At 37.7% G+C, this 19,331-nt stretch overlaps 1 protein-coding gene across 1 annotated transcript in view; it reads right to left on the reverse strand.

The window, feature by feature from the left end:
• hmgcrb (3-hydroxy-3-methylglutaryl-CoA reductase b) overlaps positions 1-19,331 on the reverse strand; it is a 33,160-nt gene that overhangs the window by 4,527 nt on the left and 9,302 nt on the right. The window contains exons 4-18 of the mRNA XM_056446230.1: positions 18,536-18,623; positions 18,370-18,454; positions 17,009-17,114; positions 15,664-15,770; positions 15,436-15,555; positions 13,731-13,855; positions 12,418-12,748; positions 10,267-10,461; positions 10,033-10,191; positions 8,531-8,688; positions 8,343-8,448; positions 5,053-5,223; positions 4,377-4,517; positions 1,965-2,123; positions 465-619 (exon numbers count right to left, since the gene is read on the reverse strand). Coding sequence (XP_056302205.1) covers positions 465-619; positions 1,965-2,123; positions 4,377-4,517; positions 5,053-5,223; positions 8,343-8,448; positions 8,531-8,688; positions 10,033-10,191; positions 10,267-10,461; positions 12,418-12,748; positions 13,731-13,855; positions 15,436-15,555; positions 15,664-15,770; positions 17,009-17,114; positions 18,370-18,454; positions 18,536-18,623 — 2,206 coding nt within the window. The remainder of the gene's footprint in view (positions 1-464; positions 620-1,964; positions 2,124-4,376; positions 4,518-5,052; positions 5,224-8,342; positions 8,449-8,530; positions 8,689-10,032; positions 10,192-10,266; positions 10,462-12,417; positions 12,749-13,730; positions 13,856-15,435; positions 15,556-15,663; positions 15,771-17,008; positions 17,115-18,369; positions 18,455-18,535; positions 18,624-19,331) is intronic.

The following is a 19,331-nucleotide window of genomic DNA, read 5'->3' on the forward strand; positions in this document are numbered from 1 at the left end:
TATAATATGTAAATAAATTTTATGAAGGCATAAATAGATTGATTGGAGTGGATATAAAAATAAATAAAATCAATAAATAGGTGTGGGCTTCCCCCACAGTCCAAACACATGCGCTATAGGTGAAATGGGTAAGCTAAATTGGCCGTAGCGGATGTGTGTGAGGTAGGTGTGTATGGATGTTTCCCAGTGATGGGTTGCAGCTGGAAGGGCATCCGCTGTGTAAAACATATGCTGGATAAGTTGGTGGTTCATTCCGCTGTGGCGACCCCTGATAAATAAAGAGACTAAGCCGTAAGAAAATGAATGAATGAAAACGTTGATATTAGACTGAAGAATTATTCTAAAGAAAATCTTGGTTATAGTTCATCGCGTATACAAAGAAAGTGGTGCATGTTTTTATTTTTCTATAGTGAAGTCCTCACTCGTGTTGTATACGCATGTGTGTGTGTGTGTGAGTGTTGTACCTGTTGTGGGTCATGTGACTCTGGACGAGGTGTCCGGCAGCGAGGGCAGCCATCAGTGAAAGTTCTCCTGCTAGAACTGAAGCACAAACGATCCGCGCCAGAGTCCGAGAGTTCTCACCAGGACACTGAACACTGGCACCATCAACACCCAACATCTGCACACATACACACACACACACACACACACACACACACACACACACACACACACACACATAACATCAGCTCCCTCTGCTCATTCGGTTATACTCAGAGTGTGTGTGTGTGTGTGAGAAAGAATTGTGAAATGTAATGGTCTTTGAAATGTATAGGTGTACTATCAACCTTATTTACATAGGAAAACTATGGAGAGAGATTAGACTCAATAATAATTCACGCAAAAGACACGATGTACACATGCGTAGCCAAATTCACGTACGTAAAATATTTATTTATACTTACAAAAACAATTCACATGCACAAAATAAAAATACATTTTCATAAAATACGTTTCACAAATGCAAACACCATTTGCAAATATATCAGAGTGTACAAAAAGTTTTGAATGTTTAAAATTCACGAGTTCATCCTGAATGAGAATGTGCAAATCCTCTCTCACGTACGACTCACCCTGAATACCAGTGTGTGCATTTTTGAGACTTTCCTGTCAGTACACACCTCCAACGTGAGTCACTCGTGCCCTGTAGCCAATAAGATGCGAGCTTACTGTTCAACCAATCACAACTCACCATTTGCGCAGTCTGACTTAATTAACGGAGATGATCTTAATTTACGCTATAAAGTTCACATTATAAACAACAGCAGCCATTGCTTTAACAAACGTTTGATACTTAATCTTTGCATACATAAACCACTATAGAAATCAAGTAACCACTTACCCGCGCATCCCGCTCTTCACCTGCCATGCTAAATAGAGGAGTATTCTTCTTCTTAGAGGATCATCTCCGTTAATTAAGTCAGACTGCGCAAATGGTGAGTTGTGATTGGTTGTGATTGGTTGAACAGTAAGCTCGCATCTTATTGGCTACAGGGCACGAGTGACTCACGTTGGAGGTGTGTACTGACAGGAAAGTCTCAAAAATGCACACACTGGTATTCAGGGTGAGTCGTACGTGAGAGAGGATTTGCACATTCTCATTCAGGATGAACTCGTGAATTTTAAACATTCAAAACTTTTTGTACACTCTGATATATTTGCAAATGGTGTTTTGCATTTGTGAAACGTATTTTATGAAAATGTATTTTTATTTTGTGCATGTGAATTGTTTTTGTAAGTATAAATAAATATTTTACGTACGTGAATTTGGCTACGCATGTGTACATCGTGTCTTTTGCGTGAATTATTATTGAGTCTAATCTCTCTCCATAAAACTGGTGTAAGAGTGTGAGCGTCTCTGTGTATATGTGAGTTTGAGTTGGTGTGTGTGTGTGAATCTGTATGTGCGAGTGTGTAAGAAAAATAGATGGAGCGTTTGTGTGTGTATGTGTATGTATGTATACCTGTAAACAGGCGTGTTGAGCAGGCAGGCCAGTTCCTCCCCCCACAGTGCCCAGCTCTAATGAAGGCATAGTGCAGGATACGTACAGATCCTCTCCGCCCGTCCCCACACACTCCATCAGTGTGATACAGTTACTGCTGCCCACCGTCTGCGCAGGATCCTACACACACACACATATATCCAACATAATTCATATTGTGCTGAGTGTTTTTGAGCTGGTTAAACGGATAAATAAACATGACCAGCAGGTGGCAGCAATACCCTGCGTTAATGAGGGATTCACTGAATCATTAATAAGGGATTCACTGAATCATACATCCAAATGATTCATTCAAAACATTTTAAAATGAAGCGGATCATTTAAAAACCAGGGCCCAGTTGTATGAAAGCCCTTAAGCTAAGAAATCCCTTACTTTGAAGGTTAAAGGATATCCTTAGTTAAACTTGGGTTGCAAAAACAAAAACACAAGGGTCAACTTAAGGAAATTAAGGCTGGCATTAAGTATTTCCCCTTTATGATACAAGTGGTCCCTTAACCGTTACAGTCCTTAGTAACTATTTCTCCTTAACAAATTTAAGGGACCGGAACAGCTTCCTTTAAACAAGCAAATGATAGTATAAATGCAAGTATTCCCACCCAAATAAAAATGTTTCAGATGAAAGACTTGCAGGGTTGCAGAAAATCATAGATAAATAATTTAATAAATCCTTTTAATGAACAAACTAGCAGGTCAATGCTAGTGCAGCTTCAAAAAGCCATCTGTGTTTTATAGCTCCTCCACACACAATGTCTATAAGGGCAAATCTTGATTCGCGGCACAGATGATGTGTGTTGCACAGGTTTTGCAAGACAAGCATTCTGGTTTGTTACGATCTGTTTGCGTAACTATAGCAATTGCGGCATCTGTTGTCGTATGATGCCAGAAATTACAGTGAAACGCTAGGAAAAAACACTTGGGTTAGGGTGACGGTTCATACGTTTGTTGCAACGCTCTTAATGAAATCTCTTACCTCTGGGATTTTTTTTCCACCCTTAAGTTAAACTACTGCGATACTGCTCAGACACAAATCAGGGTTCACACACATTTTCACTCCTAAATTCCATGATTTTTTCAAGACTTTATTTTCATGACCTAATGTTTCATGCAGTGTCTACATACTGTATGCGTGGTAAAAAACAATACACATTTACATTACAGCATATTGTAAAACTATTTAGTTTCAGCTTGTATATCTATTTAAAATGTATTTAGATAATGCTTACACCGCACTATTAATGTGAGAGTGTGTGGTTGACCAAGGACAGAAATTTACTAAAGACAACTAACTAACTATTCAACTATACAGATATCTGTTTTCCATGACTTTTTACCAAAACTTTGTGGGTTTTTCTGATTTTCCAAAACTTTTCCAGGTCTGGAAAATGCCATGTCAAAATTCCACGACTTTTTTTCCATGACCGTATGAACCCTGACAAATGCTCTCCTCTCACTTAGTTTGAACCATTTTTCAGAGAAAAAAAGACAAGAGAAAGAAAAACACTTCAATATTGTGTCTACAGTGCTACAGTATCTAAATAAACATTACATTATGAATATTTTTTGCTTCATAACTTCAATATCAGGCACTGCATTTTAATATGGCTTCATCACTCAGTTGATGCTCTCAAGACTTGCATTGGTGTTTTGAAAAGCGAGTTAACTTTACAAAATAAATAATGCATTGCATATTGAGTAAATCCACTGATTAAAACCACTGAATAGGACATTTCACTGGACTTTGCAAAGATATAAATTGTTATGATTGGTTGTTAAAGTTTGTTAAGTAATGATTCTAATTCTTGTTCACTTTTCCCTTTAGCATAACATGTAGTGGTGAATTATAAACTTTATTTAGTTTAGCCCTCCTGGTAATTCTTCAGATATTTCCCAAATGATGTTGAACAGATTCAGGAATTTTTCACAGTATTCCTATAATATTTTTTCTTCTGGAGAAAGTCTTATTTCTTTTATTTCAGCTAGAATAAAAGCAGATACATTTTTAAAGACCATTTTAAGGTCAATATTATTAGCCCCCTTCAGCAATATTAGTTTTGGATTGTCTCCAAAATAAACCACTGTTATACAATGACTTGCCTAATTATTCTAACTTTACCCTAATTAACCTAGTTAAGCCTTTAAATGTCACTTTAAGCTGTATAGTAGTGTCTTGAAGAATATCTAGTCTAATATTATTTACTGTCATCATGGCAAAGAGAAAATAAATCAGTTATTAGAGATGAGTTATTAAAACTATCATATTTAGAAATGTGCTGAAAGTTTTTCCATTAAAAAGGATTATATAAAGGAGCTTAAACTTAACAGGGGGGCTAATAACTCTGTATAATTCATTAAATAGCGTTGGTAGCACACACCTGTCCGCAGGCGATGTAAATAGCCGTCACGATGTTTGCAGCATGAGCGTTAAATCCACCAATACTTCCAGCCATCGCTGAGCCCACCAGATTCTTACTGATGTTCAGCTCCACCAGAGCGGCAGTGCTGCTCTTCAACACCTGCAAACAACATTACATTATGGCAAATAAATGACTTGAGTCCAGCTGAAGTATGGACCCTTTTCACATCAGCATGTTTCTCAGCAGCAGAAGTCGTCATTGTTGGTAAACTCAGAGCGCAGTGAATGGGAGAGAACAGCATTATATTTCATTATTTTACACTCCTATTAGCTGAAATGATAACAGAAAAACTCCATGATGGTGTTATCAAGACTTTCAGAAAGAGGAAAACAATAATGTGAGACTAATAACAGCAGACAGAAGAGAGAATAATGATTTACTGTCCTGGCCACATAGACTACATTAGAAATGCTTTGCATAAGCAGTAACTCGCCCTTTTGTAATTAATGCAAAGATGATATAATCCATATATAAATGCATATAAATATGCCATAATAAATCAAGATATTAAAAACTTTCAATAATTTAAGATGCTGATGAGCGTTAAACACGTCATAAGTCATGTGAAAAGGCTCCATCAATGTAAAACATGTTGATTTATGGTTTCTGGCGCCCCCTAGTGGCGGTTTCTGACCTCTTTGACCACTCGTGCCGGTATGACGGCTTCACACACTGTGGATTTGCCTCTGCCGTGGATCCAGTTGACAGCGGCTGGTTTTTTATCAGTGCAGTAGTTTCCGCTGACGGCTAGCAGACGCATGTCAGGATAACGCTCCTGAAGTCTGCCGAGAGCCTGTTCTGTTCCCTGCAGACACACACACAACAGCAGAACTGATCACGACTATATCGACTAGAACTGCACAATATATAGTTTCAGCATCGATATCGCAATATGTGAATCTGCAATAGTCACATCGCAGGATCTGCAATGTCATGTTGGTATGAATATATCTTTACCTTCTCTAATCGGTTCTGTTATAGTGTGAAAGATTTTCATTTTAATGTGTTTAGGGCCTGTGACTGTAATAATTCAAGCCAATTTGGTCACAAGAAATTATTAACAGGCCATCTGCAGATTTCGAAGAGTTATTTTTAAGATCTTTTTAATACCACACACAATGACATTGAAGACCAATTTTATAGTATAGCATTTACAAAAAAAATGACCATACTTAAAGGGCACCTATGGTAAAAAATCTATTTTTCATGCTGTTTGGACAGACATATGTGCATGTATGGTGTACAGAGCGTCATATTGGGCTGATATAAACACACCCAGAGCTTATTTTTCAATTTAACAACATAAAAAATGGTGGACCAATTGGAGCGGTTTTCAGAGCGACCGCAACTTACGTAGGAGTGCGGTCCCCCCGCCCACCAATATTGATTGACAGGCACGCGTCATCATATCCTCAGTTTGTTGATTTACGTCCGCCATTTTCAGTGCGAGTCGAAGCGATATCACTAAAGGAACACGCTAGCTCTATTTTTAGATGCAAGGCTCATTGGGCTCAACACAAGATCAATATTCTCCACATTATCGCTCTAATAGGAATTATTGGTTGTATCTTTAGGTCGGTTTGCAAACATGTGCACTTCTCATTGAGTCTACCTTATACTTCAGCCATTTGCATTTCTCGTGATCCCAGAAGCTCCCTGTGATCTTAACTAGCATGCGTTTTAGAATTCTAAACATCGGTTTCTATCAGGGTACACTCAAGTCGACGGCTAGGCGCCGCGGACCGCTGCAGAAACCTATGTTTAGAATTCAAAAATGCGTGGCGCGACGATTCGGGACACTTCATGTTTCTGCGCATCCGGTGCCTCAGTCAAAGTTAATTCAGTGTGCGTGGTTATTAGTTTCTGTGTACAAGCTCGGCACTTGAAACCAGCACACAGTTGGCTGTAAAACTGTACAAAGACACAAATGATTTTGTACTCTCTGCTTGGTCTGTGTCAGAGTCGTACATGTACGACTGATTGTTGATCCTCTCTCTCCTTCTCAGTCTGCCTGTCTGTTGCAAACGCAGAGCGGGTGAGCTCATGGCCCCGCCCCCTTGTTACGTTGGCGGGAAGCCGAAACTAATTTACATATGAAACAACACACCCCTAAATCAGCGAGCTGTGGACACGCCCCAAACATGAACCTTTTGAACACATTATAATAATAAATCTGAATTGTGTTTTGAACTGAACCTAAACTGGCACACTCAGAAGAACCATAATATTAATATTACATCATAAAAAAAGAGGTCAACTATGTTCCCTTTAATTATACATATAATACATATATTATTATTATTACTACTAATACTAATAAAATAACAAATCAGTTCCCCCAAACTGCATTTACAATAATAACAAAACATTTTCCAATGTCAATAACATACGCCTTTTTATTAAATTAATTATAACATTATTTCATATGTATATTCCTGCTATTGGCTGGTCGATCGGTGCATCTCCAGTTCTTCATTTGTCAATGTACAGGTTGATGCAGTTGTAATAAGCTATCATAGAGTGAAGTCCCAGCGAACTCCATTTACATAAGCGAAGTCCCAGCAAACGTTCATTACGTAACCAAAATCCCTGTGAGCGTGTATTTTATTAGGTTCCACCAAAGACTATAGATGGGCTTTGGTTCTGTGTGACGATAGCCAGAGAGATTTAAGCAGATTTCACAATGGAAATCTTCTTTACGTGGTTTGATTGCATTTTTAAGACCTCTAAAACATGGATTTAAGACATTTTAGGACTTCGCTAAGCCCCGCCCTCCTTAGTTACTGTTGCTACGCCTGTCAAGCTTTCATGCCTGGCACGTCTATTACAGTATGTATGCACCAGTGTCAGACATTCCCCGGGAGATATTTAGTCATTTTTGGCCAACAGCTGAGATTAGAAGCAAGCCAGACAAAAAAAGGACTGCAGTATGTATTACAGGGGTATATTCATGACAATACGCAACCGATTAGAAAACTATTTAATCAAAATTGAAGCTACAGTCGAGCCTCCTCATACACTGACCATTCAACAGCTCAGTTCATGCACAGCAGAAGAGGTGACATTTAAGAAGAATCTAATAATAAAAAGTACACTGTGATTTTGCCAAAAAGCCTGATAGATTATTGTTGTGCAATAAAATATATTCCCTACAAGAAAATATTAATGCAAAACCAAATGTACAAAAAAAAGCAGACACTAATCTCCAAAAGACCGACAAAAACATTGGTGAGTTGTACCTCTGACATGGACATGAGGGTTATAATGACTGAAAAACAGCTGCGGGTGAAGTATATTAATGACAAGTGCTCAGATTGTGACCATATCTCGGTTTTGTTCTGTTTATGTAATACAAATATATTCGTAGCTTGAAACAGAAGGAAATATGATTGAATTGATGCTTTTCCAGCCCCCCACATGGCTTGATCCACGCTGCATTTCTCCTCTTGGGTTTTAGGTTTTGGAAAAGGAAAATTTCACCACCCCGTCCAAACTTTTAGGACACCGGGTATCAGATTTGCACAATCCATATGCATGCTTTGGGTTGTTCCCTCACTTAAAAGCTTGACAGTCCTCCTGTGCCTATTTACTAAGCCACGATTGGTCTTTTGGATGTGACTTAGCGAATGGTCAATTAAGGCCTTATTTTTCTACTATGGGATCCACGGACAACCTGCATAATGTTAGCTACTTTAACAAAGATGAATTGTGTTTAATTATACAGTGAAGACTATACAGTGTTTATTTACATTTGATTGTTGCGTTTCTAAACCTAAATTAAGGCATCTCTTATTGTGTTGCTTAATTATAGCACTTTTTATTTAAATATAAGTCTAAATATTGGCAATATATTGATATGGGCATCAGTGTACCAATATAACACTGACTGTATTCAGTATGAAAATATAAAGCCAGCTCTGCTACCTTTGACAGCATGTTCATGCCCATGGCATCTCCAGTCTGAGACTGAAAGCGGATGTACAGATTCCTCCCAGCCAAACTGACCTGCAGCCGGTCCAGACGTGCAAACCTAAAACACGCACACACACACGGTTATTTCAGAAGTGAAGTTTCAAGAACTCGAGCAGTGCTATATAAGGTTGACCTCTGACCTGCTGGTGTGATCGAAGGCCTGTTTGACCTCTGTAAATCCCTCTGAACTTTCCAACCAGCCCTTGACCTCTGCAGCGCGACATGCAGACGGCATCTGAACCACCGGCCCGCGAGTCATTCCATCCGCAAGAACACGACTGCTCACACCGCCTGATAACTGCACGCACACACAAACACACACACCACGGTCAGGCAGGAGAATTTAGAGGAAGAGGAAAAGTAGAGAAAGACAAAAAAAACAACTAACAAATGTGCAAAAACAATGAAAAATTTGTCTGGCCAAACCAAACAAACAAAAAAAGAAATGTGCAAAAACTAAAATATATTTTTATATGTAGGAAAAGAAACAAAAAGAACAAAAAAATGGTCAAAACAAAAAGAATATTGATTAAGCCAATAAACCAATAAATAAAAAAAAACAAATCAAAACAGAATTGACAAAATAATAAAGCAAAAATGCATGAAATGAATTATCCAAAAATCTAACGAAAAAATTAATTGGAAATAAAATAATTAAGAGAAAAATGGAAATAGAACAAGTAAACCAATAAATAAATTAATAACCATCAGTAACAAATGAAAAATCCTAAAACACTGAACAAAAGAATAAATGAACAACAATAAAAAAAAAACATGGAAAAAAAAAACAAAATGCACAACAAAAGTGCCCAAAAATCTAAAATTAAACAAAATAAATTTACAAATTAAAAAAAACGAGAACGAATTAAAAACAACAAAAGACATTCAATAATGAATCAACACAGGAATACAAACGTAAAGGAATGAACGAAACGGAGAACAAATCAATAAGAAATTAACTAAATACAAATCAAAAATGAATAAACTAAATTGAAGGGTGGCACAGTGGCTCAATGGTTAGCACTGTGGCCTCAGCAAGAAAGTCGCTGGTTTGAGTCCCGGCTGGGTCATTTGGCGTTTCTGGGTGGAGTTTGCATGTTCTCCCTGTGTTGGCATGGGTTTCCTCCAGGTGCTCCGGTTTCCAAACACATGTGCTATAGGGGAATTGGGTAAGCTAAATTGGCGTGTGTGTGTGTTAGTGTGTATGGGTGTTTCCCAGTATTGAGTTGCAGCTGGCAGTGCATTCGCTTTGTAAAACATATGCTGGATATGTTGGTGGTGCATTTTCACTGTGGTGACCCCTGATAAATAAAGGGACTAAGCCAAAGGAAAATGAATGAATAAAAATGCAAAAAACACTGAAGAAAAGAATAAATGAAAAATAAAACAATGAAAAAAAATTTAAATGCAGAACAAAAGTTGCCAAAGAAGTCATATACATGTACAAATAATATAAGAGACCAAATTAAAACAAAACAAAATGACTTCAATAATTAATCAACACAGGAATACAAACGTAAAGGAATGAACTAAACAGAACAAATCAATCATAAATAAACTAGATAGAGAACAGATAAAGGACTGAAACTGAATGTACACAAACTAGATAGAGAACAGATCAATAATCAAATGTTTGACTCACTGTGACGGCTCTGCATCCTCGGTTAGTGCTGGCCACCAAACAGCCTTCAGTCGTTGCCATAGGAACATGGAATTCTTTCCCATCCAATAGGAGCGGTCCGGCCACACCCACTGGCACAGGCACATAGCCAATCACATTCTCACAATTGCTCCCAACCACCTGAGAACAAGAACACCACATTAAAGCTCCACACCTTCACACAAATCCACAGACGAGCTCAGCCATAATCGGTACCTTTGAGTAATCGTAGTGTTTATAAGGCAGATTCTCCAGAGCTGAAGAGTCCGGGAGTTTCCCCGAGAGCATTTCCCTCCGTATGGCCACACCTCGCTCTGGACTCTCCATCACTGCTTCCAGACGGTATCCCAGAATGCCTCTGGACTCCACTAACGCCATCACCTCAGCATTGCTCAGGAATCCAGCACCTCTCTGTAGGGAACAGAAATCAAGGTTCACACTTTGAGCTAAATTCAGACTTTTCCCTGACTGAAAAGCTGAGTTTCCATGAAAATATGTTTGTGTTGTCACATCACATCTGTTTAGCACACTGCACTAAATGCCAAAGCAAAGCTGGACTGGAAGTTGAGATTTAATAGCCTTATTTATTTCAAGGAGCTTGGCAATCTTTTGAATTAGATTATAACATTAATACAACGTTGATTAATGCATTGAGTGTGATTGGTGTGAAATGATCACTATTTACTGTCCTTCAACTTAGTCCCTGATTTATCAGAGGTCGCCACGGTGGAACGAACCAACATCTACTCTGGCATATGTTCTATGCGGAGGACGCCTTTCCAGAGGCATTTACACCAGTCTACAAGTTTTAAAATGCATGACTAAAGGATTGCAGAGGCAAGAAAAATTGTCAAAACGTTACAGTAAATAACTTGCAATCTAATTCACTATATTTTAATCATTTATGCTAATTAAAGGTGCTGGTATTGACCTTATTCTGATGCGGAGGTGCGCTCGTTTTTGTAATTGTTTTAGAACTTCCGATTCAGTTTCCTAATGAGAGAAATGACTAGGAATAATAAACAGCAGTACACGGTCAAACTACTTACTGTACAAACAAGTAGTGTGCATAACAAGCCTTTAGTGTCCAAATTTAATAACAATGAGAGCGGAAATTATGAGACAAAAAAGATTCCAATGCTCGTACGTCAAGAATAAGGTCAATACTTCAAACGAAAAATATATAAATAAATCTAATTTTGAACAAAATCCAGCCAAAATGAAGTTGTTTTTAAGCTCGTTTCAGCAGTTTGAAACAGCCCAAAGCCAACTTTTTCAGAGAGTTCGTTTTGGTCAAACCCCTTTGAGCTGTCATTGGTTCGTGAAGATTATCAGCGGGTGTTTTTTTAGCTCCACCCATTTAGACGTGCTTCATACCCACAGAGTTCAGAATCAGACAGAAGAAACATATCCAGCACCAAGCTAGCAACATTAACACACTAGAGCAATGTTTCCCAACCCTGATCCTGGAGGCACACCAACAGTTGTTTTGGATGTCTCCCTCATCTGACCCATTAACTTCAGGTGTTGGAGTCTCTTCTAATGTTCTGATGAGTTGTTTCAGGTGTGTTTGATTAGGGAGAGGATGAAAATGTGTACTGTTAGCGTGCCTTCAGGGACAGGGTTGGGAAACTGCATTTGAAGAGACTCCAAAACCTGAAGTTAATGGGTCAGATGAGGGAGACATCCAAAACACGAACTGTTGGTGTGCCTCCAGGAACAGGGTTGGGAAACACTGCACTAGAGGGTGGAGTGGCAGTGCTGTATAGCTATTTCGATACCTGTACTATCACTCGCGGAAAGACTCTTAAGGGTTTCACACACCAGTTCACGCCGTATCTGATAAAGTTGTAAACAATGTGGCGCAATGTGACGTGGCGCTTCTCGTGGAGAAGGCCGTTTTTCAAATCTTTATGAAACTGTTCCTCTCTCTCAGCCGCCATTGTTGTGTTTAGCAGTACACTCAGGCCACACTACACGTTTATAACCCTGCCTCTTGCAGCGTGCAAGTGTCGTTGTGTTTGTAAAAAGCTGAGTTACAATACACTGTTTTTAAATTCAGAAAGAACTAAAAAAAAAACCTTAGTTTGAAGTATACCAGAGCCTTAATATAGGCTAAACACACAAAAAATATATATAAAACAATAGAAAAACCTAACAGAAAAAAAAATATTTTGATAAATGGAAAAATAAGAGTTAAAATTAACAACAAAAATCCCTGTTATTTCATGACCTAGATACAAAATATATAACACTTTCTATGTCTAGAACAGACCTTTTCAAATTCCACTATATTCCATGTCCCATTAAGAGTTCATTAAATGCCCATGAAGTTTTTTAAATAACTAATTGTGCATGCTTGATTACTTTAAGGTCTTTGAGAATTGCAAGGCACTCCTCCACAGGACGGCACTGGAGCTTGTCTCCTCCTTCATCTTCAGGATTTCCAATACTGAATGACCGATCAGGTGCTTCCCTTTCACTTTTATTCACATGGACTCCTTTTATGGCTTTGGGCGGGGCTGAATCCCTCTGACAGCTCCCCTCTCCTCTATTTCTATTGATGAGGGAGCAGTTGGGCGTGGCCACTGATGATTTGATTGACAGGGAGGACTCTGTTTCAGCCTGTTCGAAAAACACATACTTGGCCGCCAATAAGAGAGCGAGGGAGAGCGTGATGACCTGCTCCAAATCCACACTGAAATCACAAATTGGATGATTACAAAATGGCCAAATAAATAGAAACAAGAGCTGCACAATATATCAACAAATTATTGTTATGACTACAATAGTAATATCCTAATTGCAGATGATTTATAATTGTTTTTTTTTAATTCCAATAGAATAGAGTAGACATGAAAACAATGTGTACAAAACACCAAATATCAATTACATACATTATCAATGGAAAAAGGGTACAAAGGGTAAGAAAGAATAATAATAATAGTAATAATAATAATAATGGATATGAACTTGAGGGTAAGACAGTCTCAATTACAGTATAAAGTAATCAAAAATGACATATAAAGGACTTATTTTCAGATAATGTAATTGTATTTAAATAATGACTAAATGACTGGTATTGGTAACAATGGTTTGGTATTGGTCAATGTACATTTGTTGATATAGATGATTTACAATTGCGTGCCAAACATTTGTATGCTGCATGCATGGGTTGTTTATCCAGATTTGACCAATCAGATGGTGCCTTACTATCCTTATCCTTGCCCCCTCAATAGGTGCTGTTCTGCTATTGGCTAAATGTGAAATAAACACTGATGGCAGGAGTCAAGACAAGATAGGAAAATGTTAACAATCACTCAGAATATCTGCTGTAGTTTGCACTGATTCCTAGTGTTTAAAGTCTGAATGTTGGACCTCATTTAAACTAAGTGAGGTTTAATTAGTATGGCTTGAAGGGCATCCACCGCATTAAAACATGTGCCAGAGTAATTGGCTGTTGGATGATGAATGAGTGAGATTTAATTAGATTAGAAAAATGTCTATTACCCGTTTATTATAATAATTGCATAAATAAACAAACAGCTAATAAAAAGTTGCATTCTCAACAAAAAAACGTGTGTGTGTGTGTGTGTATGTATATATGTGTGTGTGTCTGTATATTTATTTATTAGTGCAGCCCTAGTAGAAACCACTTTTGTGTGTTTGTCTGCTCATACCTGGACATAGATCTGTCTGACTCCATGTTGGATGTGGGCAGAACCACGTCTGAACTGCTGATGTTGTGTGCTGGAGATTCAGTCTTGAGACGACTGTGAGCATGAACCAGAGCCAGAACTAAAGACTGAAGCAAACACAAACAACAACAATCAGAAACACTTCATAAATACAAGACGCCTATATCATTTAGATAAATCGTATGCACGGAGGCCTAAAAATGGTCTGAGAGGCGGAATTTATTTGAACAAAAAACCATTCATTCATTTTCTGCCGCTTTTCCGGGGCTGGGTCGCGGGGGCAGCAGTCTTAGGAGAGAACCCCAGGCTTCCCTCTCCCCAGACACTTGCTCCAGCCCCTTCCGAGGGGATCCTGAGGCATTCCCAGGTCAGCCGAGAGACATAGTCCCTCCAGCGTGTCCTGGGTCTTCCCCGAGGCCTCCTCCCGGTGGGACATGCCTGGAACACCTCCCTAGGTAGGTGTCCAGGAGGTATCCGTAACAGATTCCCGAGCCACCTCAGCTGACTTCTCTTGATGTGGAGGAGCAGCAGCTCTACTCCGAGCTCCTCCCGGGTGTCAGAGCTCCTCACCCCATCCATAAGAGTGCGCCCTGCCACCCTGCGAAGGAAACTCAGTTCGGCACCTTGTATAATATATTTTAAGATGCAAGAAAGCTCATTTTCCAGAATCATTACTTCAGTCATCAGGATCTTTTTCTACAATTATTCTAATATGCTGATTTTCTACTCAAAAACCTTTATTAGAATTAAGAATATTGTGCTTCTTCATCTTGTGCACACTGTGATGATCTAGGACTGTGAAAGTAAAGTCTATCCTGTCATATTATGCTCTAACATTAATATTGTGGTGTCACAAATTATACAGTTTACGGTAATATCATCATTTGGATGAGCTCAATCTTACACTAGGATGGAAAGTGAATAATAGCATGGAGAGAGAAAGCTGCATGCTTGAAAGTACAATGTTAATATTTAGCATTTTATTTAGCCATATTTTTGTTGGGCTTGTAATCATTAGTTTCTGAAAAGTGTTTTATGCATCACATTGATTTTGTTTTTCTTAGTTACATTTTTAAACCATTGCCCTGAAGTTCTAAATAAAGAGAAATTATCACCTATGAATGAGAATATATATATATATATATACACTAAAAATGTCAAATAGAAATCGTCCTTTCCATGTGGTCTGTATATTATTAACAATCTATTAATAGACTGACTTTACAGAAAAGGTACTATATCAGGATATATATGATGAGTACCTTTTCTGTACACTGTTAATTATTAGTTAATATATATTGACCACATGGAAAGGAGCATTTATTTTTTACATAATTACATTTACATTAGATTTTTGTCTTATTATATTTATCATTGAATTTAATTGTTCAGGATTTTTTAAATAATAGAAAGTTAAAAACAGCATTTACTTGAAACATTGTTTACATTATACACGTTTAATGCATCATCGTTAAATAATGTCTTTTCATTGCTGACCCCAAAAATGTTGAACCGTAGAGTACAACAAAATATGACTAAAATAAACAAACAAACAAACAAATGCTGGAATAGTTGGCAGTTCATTCTACTGTGGTGAACCCTGATAAATAAGGGACTAAGCCGAAGGAAAATTAATGAATTAACATGAGATTATTTTGCTCAGTAAAGCTGATATTTCTACTCTCACCATAATCATTTTGACCCTCTGAGTGACGGGGTTTGGTTTGTTTCCCTCTTCTTCCTCCAGAACCCGAGCGAAGTGACTGAGCTGCCAGATGGGACGCCCCTCACGGCTCTCGCGGGACAGCTGGAGGACACAGAGTGAGTGAATATGCTTCATGTTTACTCACTGATGGGTTTATATGCGAGATGTACATCATATTAATCAACAAACAAACAGCACTGAAGCACTGACCTCCAACACCAGCGACACGCAGGCTGGGAAGAACGTCATGAACACAAAGTAATTGGCCAGAACCGACATGCAGCCGAAACAGCACATGATCTCCAGCTGACGCACACCTGGGGTCACACAGAGAGTAGAGTTTAACATGCGTTTAACACTTGCAGCCATTTTTAAAGGACAGTTCACTCAAAAATCCTGTCGTTCATCACTTGATCCAAATCTGTTAGAGTTTCTCTTTTCTGTTGAACACAAACCAAGATATTCTGAAGAATGATGGAAAAAAACAGCCACTGACTTGTTGATATTATGGATGTCAATGGCTGCTTTTTTCCAGCATTCTTCATGTTATCTTGTTTTGTGTTCACCAGATGAAAGATTTTATTTCTTATTTTATTCTTGGATGAACTATCCCAAAAAACCAATGAACATCCATAATGAATTTTACACTCACTAATAAATAGAATTAATTTATTTGACTGGTATTTAATAGAGACTGTGAATAAATTCTGTATTTAAAATGCTAAAAACAATTCACCCTACTAAATTTATTTACAGTATTTGGTCATATTCAATGATTTTCCACACCTAGAAATCACTGTATATTAGGGCTGCACAGCATCGATATTGAAATGTGTGTGTCCACAACAGTCGCACTACAGCATATGCAATGTTAAATTGGGATTATAGGCAAGGCAAGTTTATTTATATAGCACATTTCATACACAGTGGCAATTCAAAGTGCTTTACATAAACAGGAATAAAAGAAACAAGTATAAGGGAAATAAAAACAATATTATAGCTGATCAGCACAATAGTTGAGAAGTCATTGCGAAGTATAACCATAACAGAGTGAGACTTCATCATTCACATGTGTTTTAAAGGCAAGTTTTTAAAAAGAGTTTAAAGAATTTGGGCACAAAAAATGCTTTAATGATGAATAATTTTACTGAATTAATAAATCAGTGAAGACTATTCTACATTTCATTATTCAACTTCTGCACCTGAATACTAATTCACTCTCCGGAAAACCCTAAAGCAATGTTTATTTGACGTTTTTCTTTGCTCTATTGCTATTATTCTTGGTTGCAATTTGTTTATTTTTTTATAAACTATTCACACCCGTCCAAAATCACTAAAAATCAATCTAAAATAATGAATTTCTTCCCCAAATAGAGTTATTCAAGCCATCTGGTGAAAGCGTATTCATATCAGAATATTTATTGCAGAAAAACGAATTATTGCAATGTCAGATTTTTTCAATATAAAGCATATATGGTCAAAATGATCTCCCCTGAACCAGGTTTATATGACTACGGTAATCATGAAAACTAATAATAAATGTATTTTAACCAACCAGACATGGTGCCGACACCAATGACCAGACACTCCACCACTGCATCCAGGGTGAACGTGGGTCCCAGTATTGCCATTCCTTGAGCAATATTCTCTCTGACCTCCTCCTGTGGGTCACATGACCAGGCAATATTTACAAGATCATTTGTACAGCACTTCTCACAATAACACTCTTTTATGACAACAGAAAATCCCGATTATAATGTTTCTAGTTGTCGCATTTAGCAGATTTGAGAAAGAAGACAATACAGTCACATTTTGTGACAAAAAAAATTAATAAGATGGTCCATTAAACGTTTATTAAATTTACCGTGTGTATGTACATTTCTCCATTTAAAGAACAATCAAACAGTAAAGATCTGCTACATTTATCTAAATGACAATACTGCAAGTATGATTTTAGTGCTGGGCAAAGAATAATGGCATCCAAAATAAAAGTTTGTTTTAATAATATATGTGTGCATAATATTTATTATGTATATGGGCGGCAACGTGGCTCAGTGGTTAGCACTGTTGCCTCACAGCAAGAAGGTCACTGGTTTAAGTCCCATTCTGTGTGGAGTTTGCATATTCTCCCCGTGTTGGTGTGGGATACCTCCGGGTGCTCCGGTTTCCCCCACAAGTCCAAACACATGCGCTATGAGTGCTAAATTGGCCGTAGTGTATGAGTGTGTGTGAATGTGAGAGTTTACGGGTGTTTCCCAGTACTGGGTTGGGTTGCGGCTGGAAGGGCATCTTCTGCTGTGTAAAACATATGCTGGAATAGTTGGCGGTTCATTCCCCTGTGGCGACCACAGAAATGTAGACTAAGCCAAAGGAAAATTAATGAATTATGTATTGAATTATGAATTGAATTGAATTGGATGTATATGTGATACACGTGCATACATAGAAACAAAACTATTTTGTTACATAGATATTTAAATGTGTGTGTGTGTGTGTGTGTGTGTGCGTGTGTGTGTAATTAGTATCATATACATCAATATTTGTATTTTATACATAATATAGATGATATTTGTATCATCTATATTTTATATTTAAATAAAAACAAACATTTATACACAGTACACACACTTAAATTGTCAAAAACTTTTATTTTGGATGGGATTAATCGTGCCCAGCACTCAACATTTTATATAAAGCATATCTGTAACATTTTAGCACAAACAATGTTTGGAATGGTCTTTTTATTCATGATGCATCAAATAGATTTAATAATAAATAATAAATAAATTGATTGCATTTTTTAACACTAATATAAGCCTCTGTTTAAACAATCAAATGCAATCATGAAGCGTGGTTACATAAGCAATGAAATATTCATGATGTTGTTTAGGTTGCACAAAAAAATAGTTGTCATACCTGTGAGTTTGAGCTGAGAGCGAATTTGGCCAGCGTGCAGGCTTTAGACAGATCGATCAGCAGCAGGAAGAATGGCAGAGCCTCACTGGAGGAACATGAAACCGTTTATACACAAACTGAAGACATGTGAGATACTGAATATAAAACCGACAAATCAGCTTCATACTTCAGTCCTGTCAGCTCTTTGCCCAGGAAGTGAACGACCACAGTGCTGAACACAAAACTGGAGAAGATGGTGAACAGACCAGCGATCCCTGCATATCAAACAATACAGTATATTACACTAATAAACAACAATTGGTAACACTTTTTGTTTAGGTTACAAATTACGCTAGTAACAACTGGCTTATTACAGCACATTACTGAGATATGAACTGTTTATTAGTAATTCGAAAGTATGATCTTATTCTGCATCCCTAAACCCAACTTCTACCTTACGAACTATTAATAAACAGCTGATTAGTAGTTTATTATTAAGCTAGTTGTGTTTGTTAATAGTTTATTAATACCATGAATTCTCACCTAAAGTGTTAACCAAAAATTGCATGTTTAAATGGAACGTGAAATACAACTTTAGCTTGCTTACTTAAACCAATAAGTTTTCATAAGGGTCAAAGACGTCTTTCCAAGCATCAAAATACTAATAATTTAATTTAAAAATGTTATAATTTACACAGGTTTTACACATTTTTAAAGTGTTTGGAGTTTACCCAGTGTTGCCAGGTGTTGCTGACTGTTTCCAGCCCAAAAGCTGTCGAAAAACCGCTGAACACAAAAAAATCGCCGCCCAACAATCAATAGACTATAATGACCTGGCTTGAGACTGAAGGGCGGGGGGTGGCGGGGATAGGGTAGAGGGAGAATGTCGTGTCGGGGAGGGAGATCACAAGTGTTTCTACACGGTTCCAAACATATGTATGCGAAGAACGGGGGCTATGGCATCTCTTTGGTAGATCAAAACA

The sequence above is a fragment of the Danio aesculapii genome, chromosome 21 (genome assembly GCF_903798145.1).
Source record: "Danio aesculapii chromosome 21, fDanAes4.1, whole genome shotgun sequence".
Lineage (NCBI taxonomy): Eukaryota > Metazoa > Chordata > Actinopteri > Cypriniformes > Danionidae > Danio > Danio aesculapii.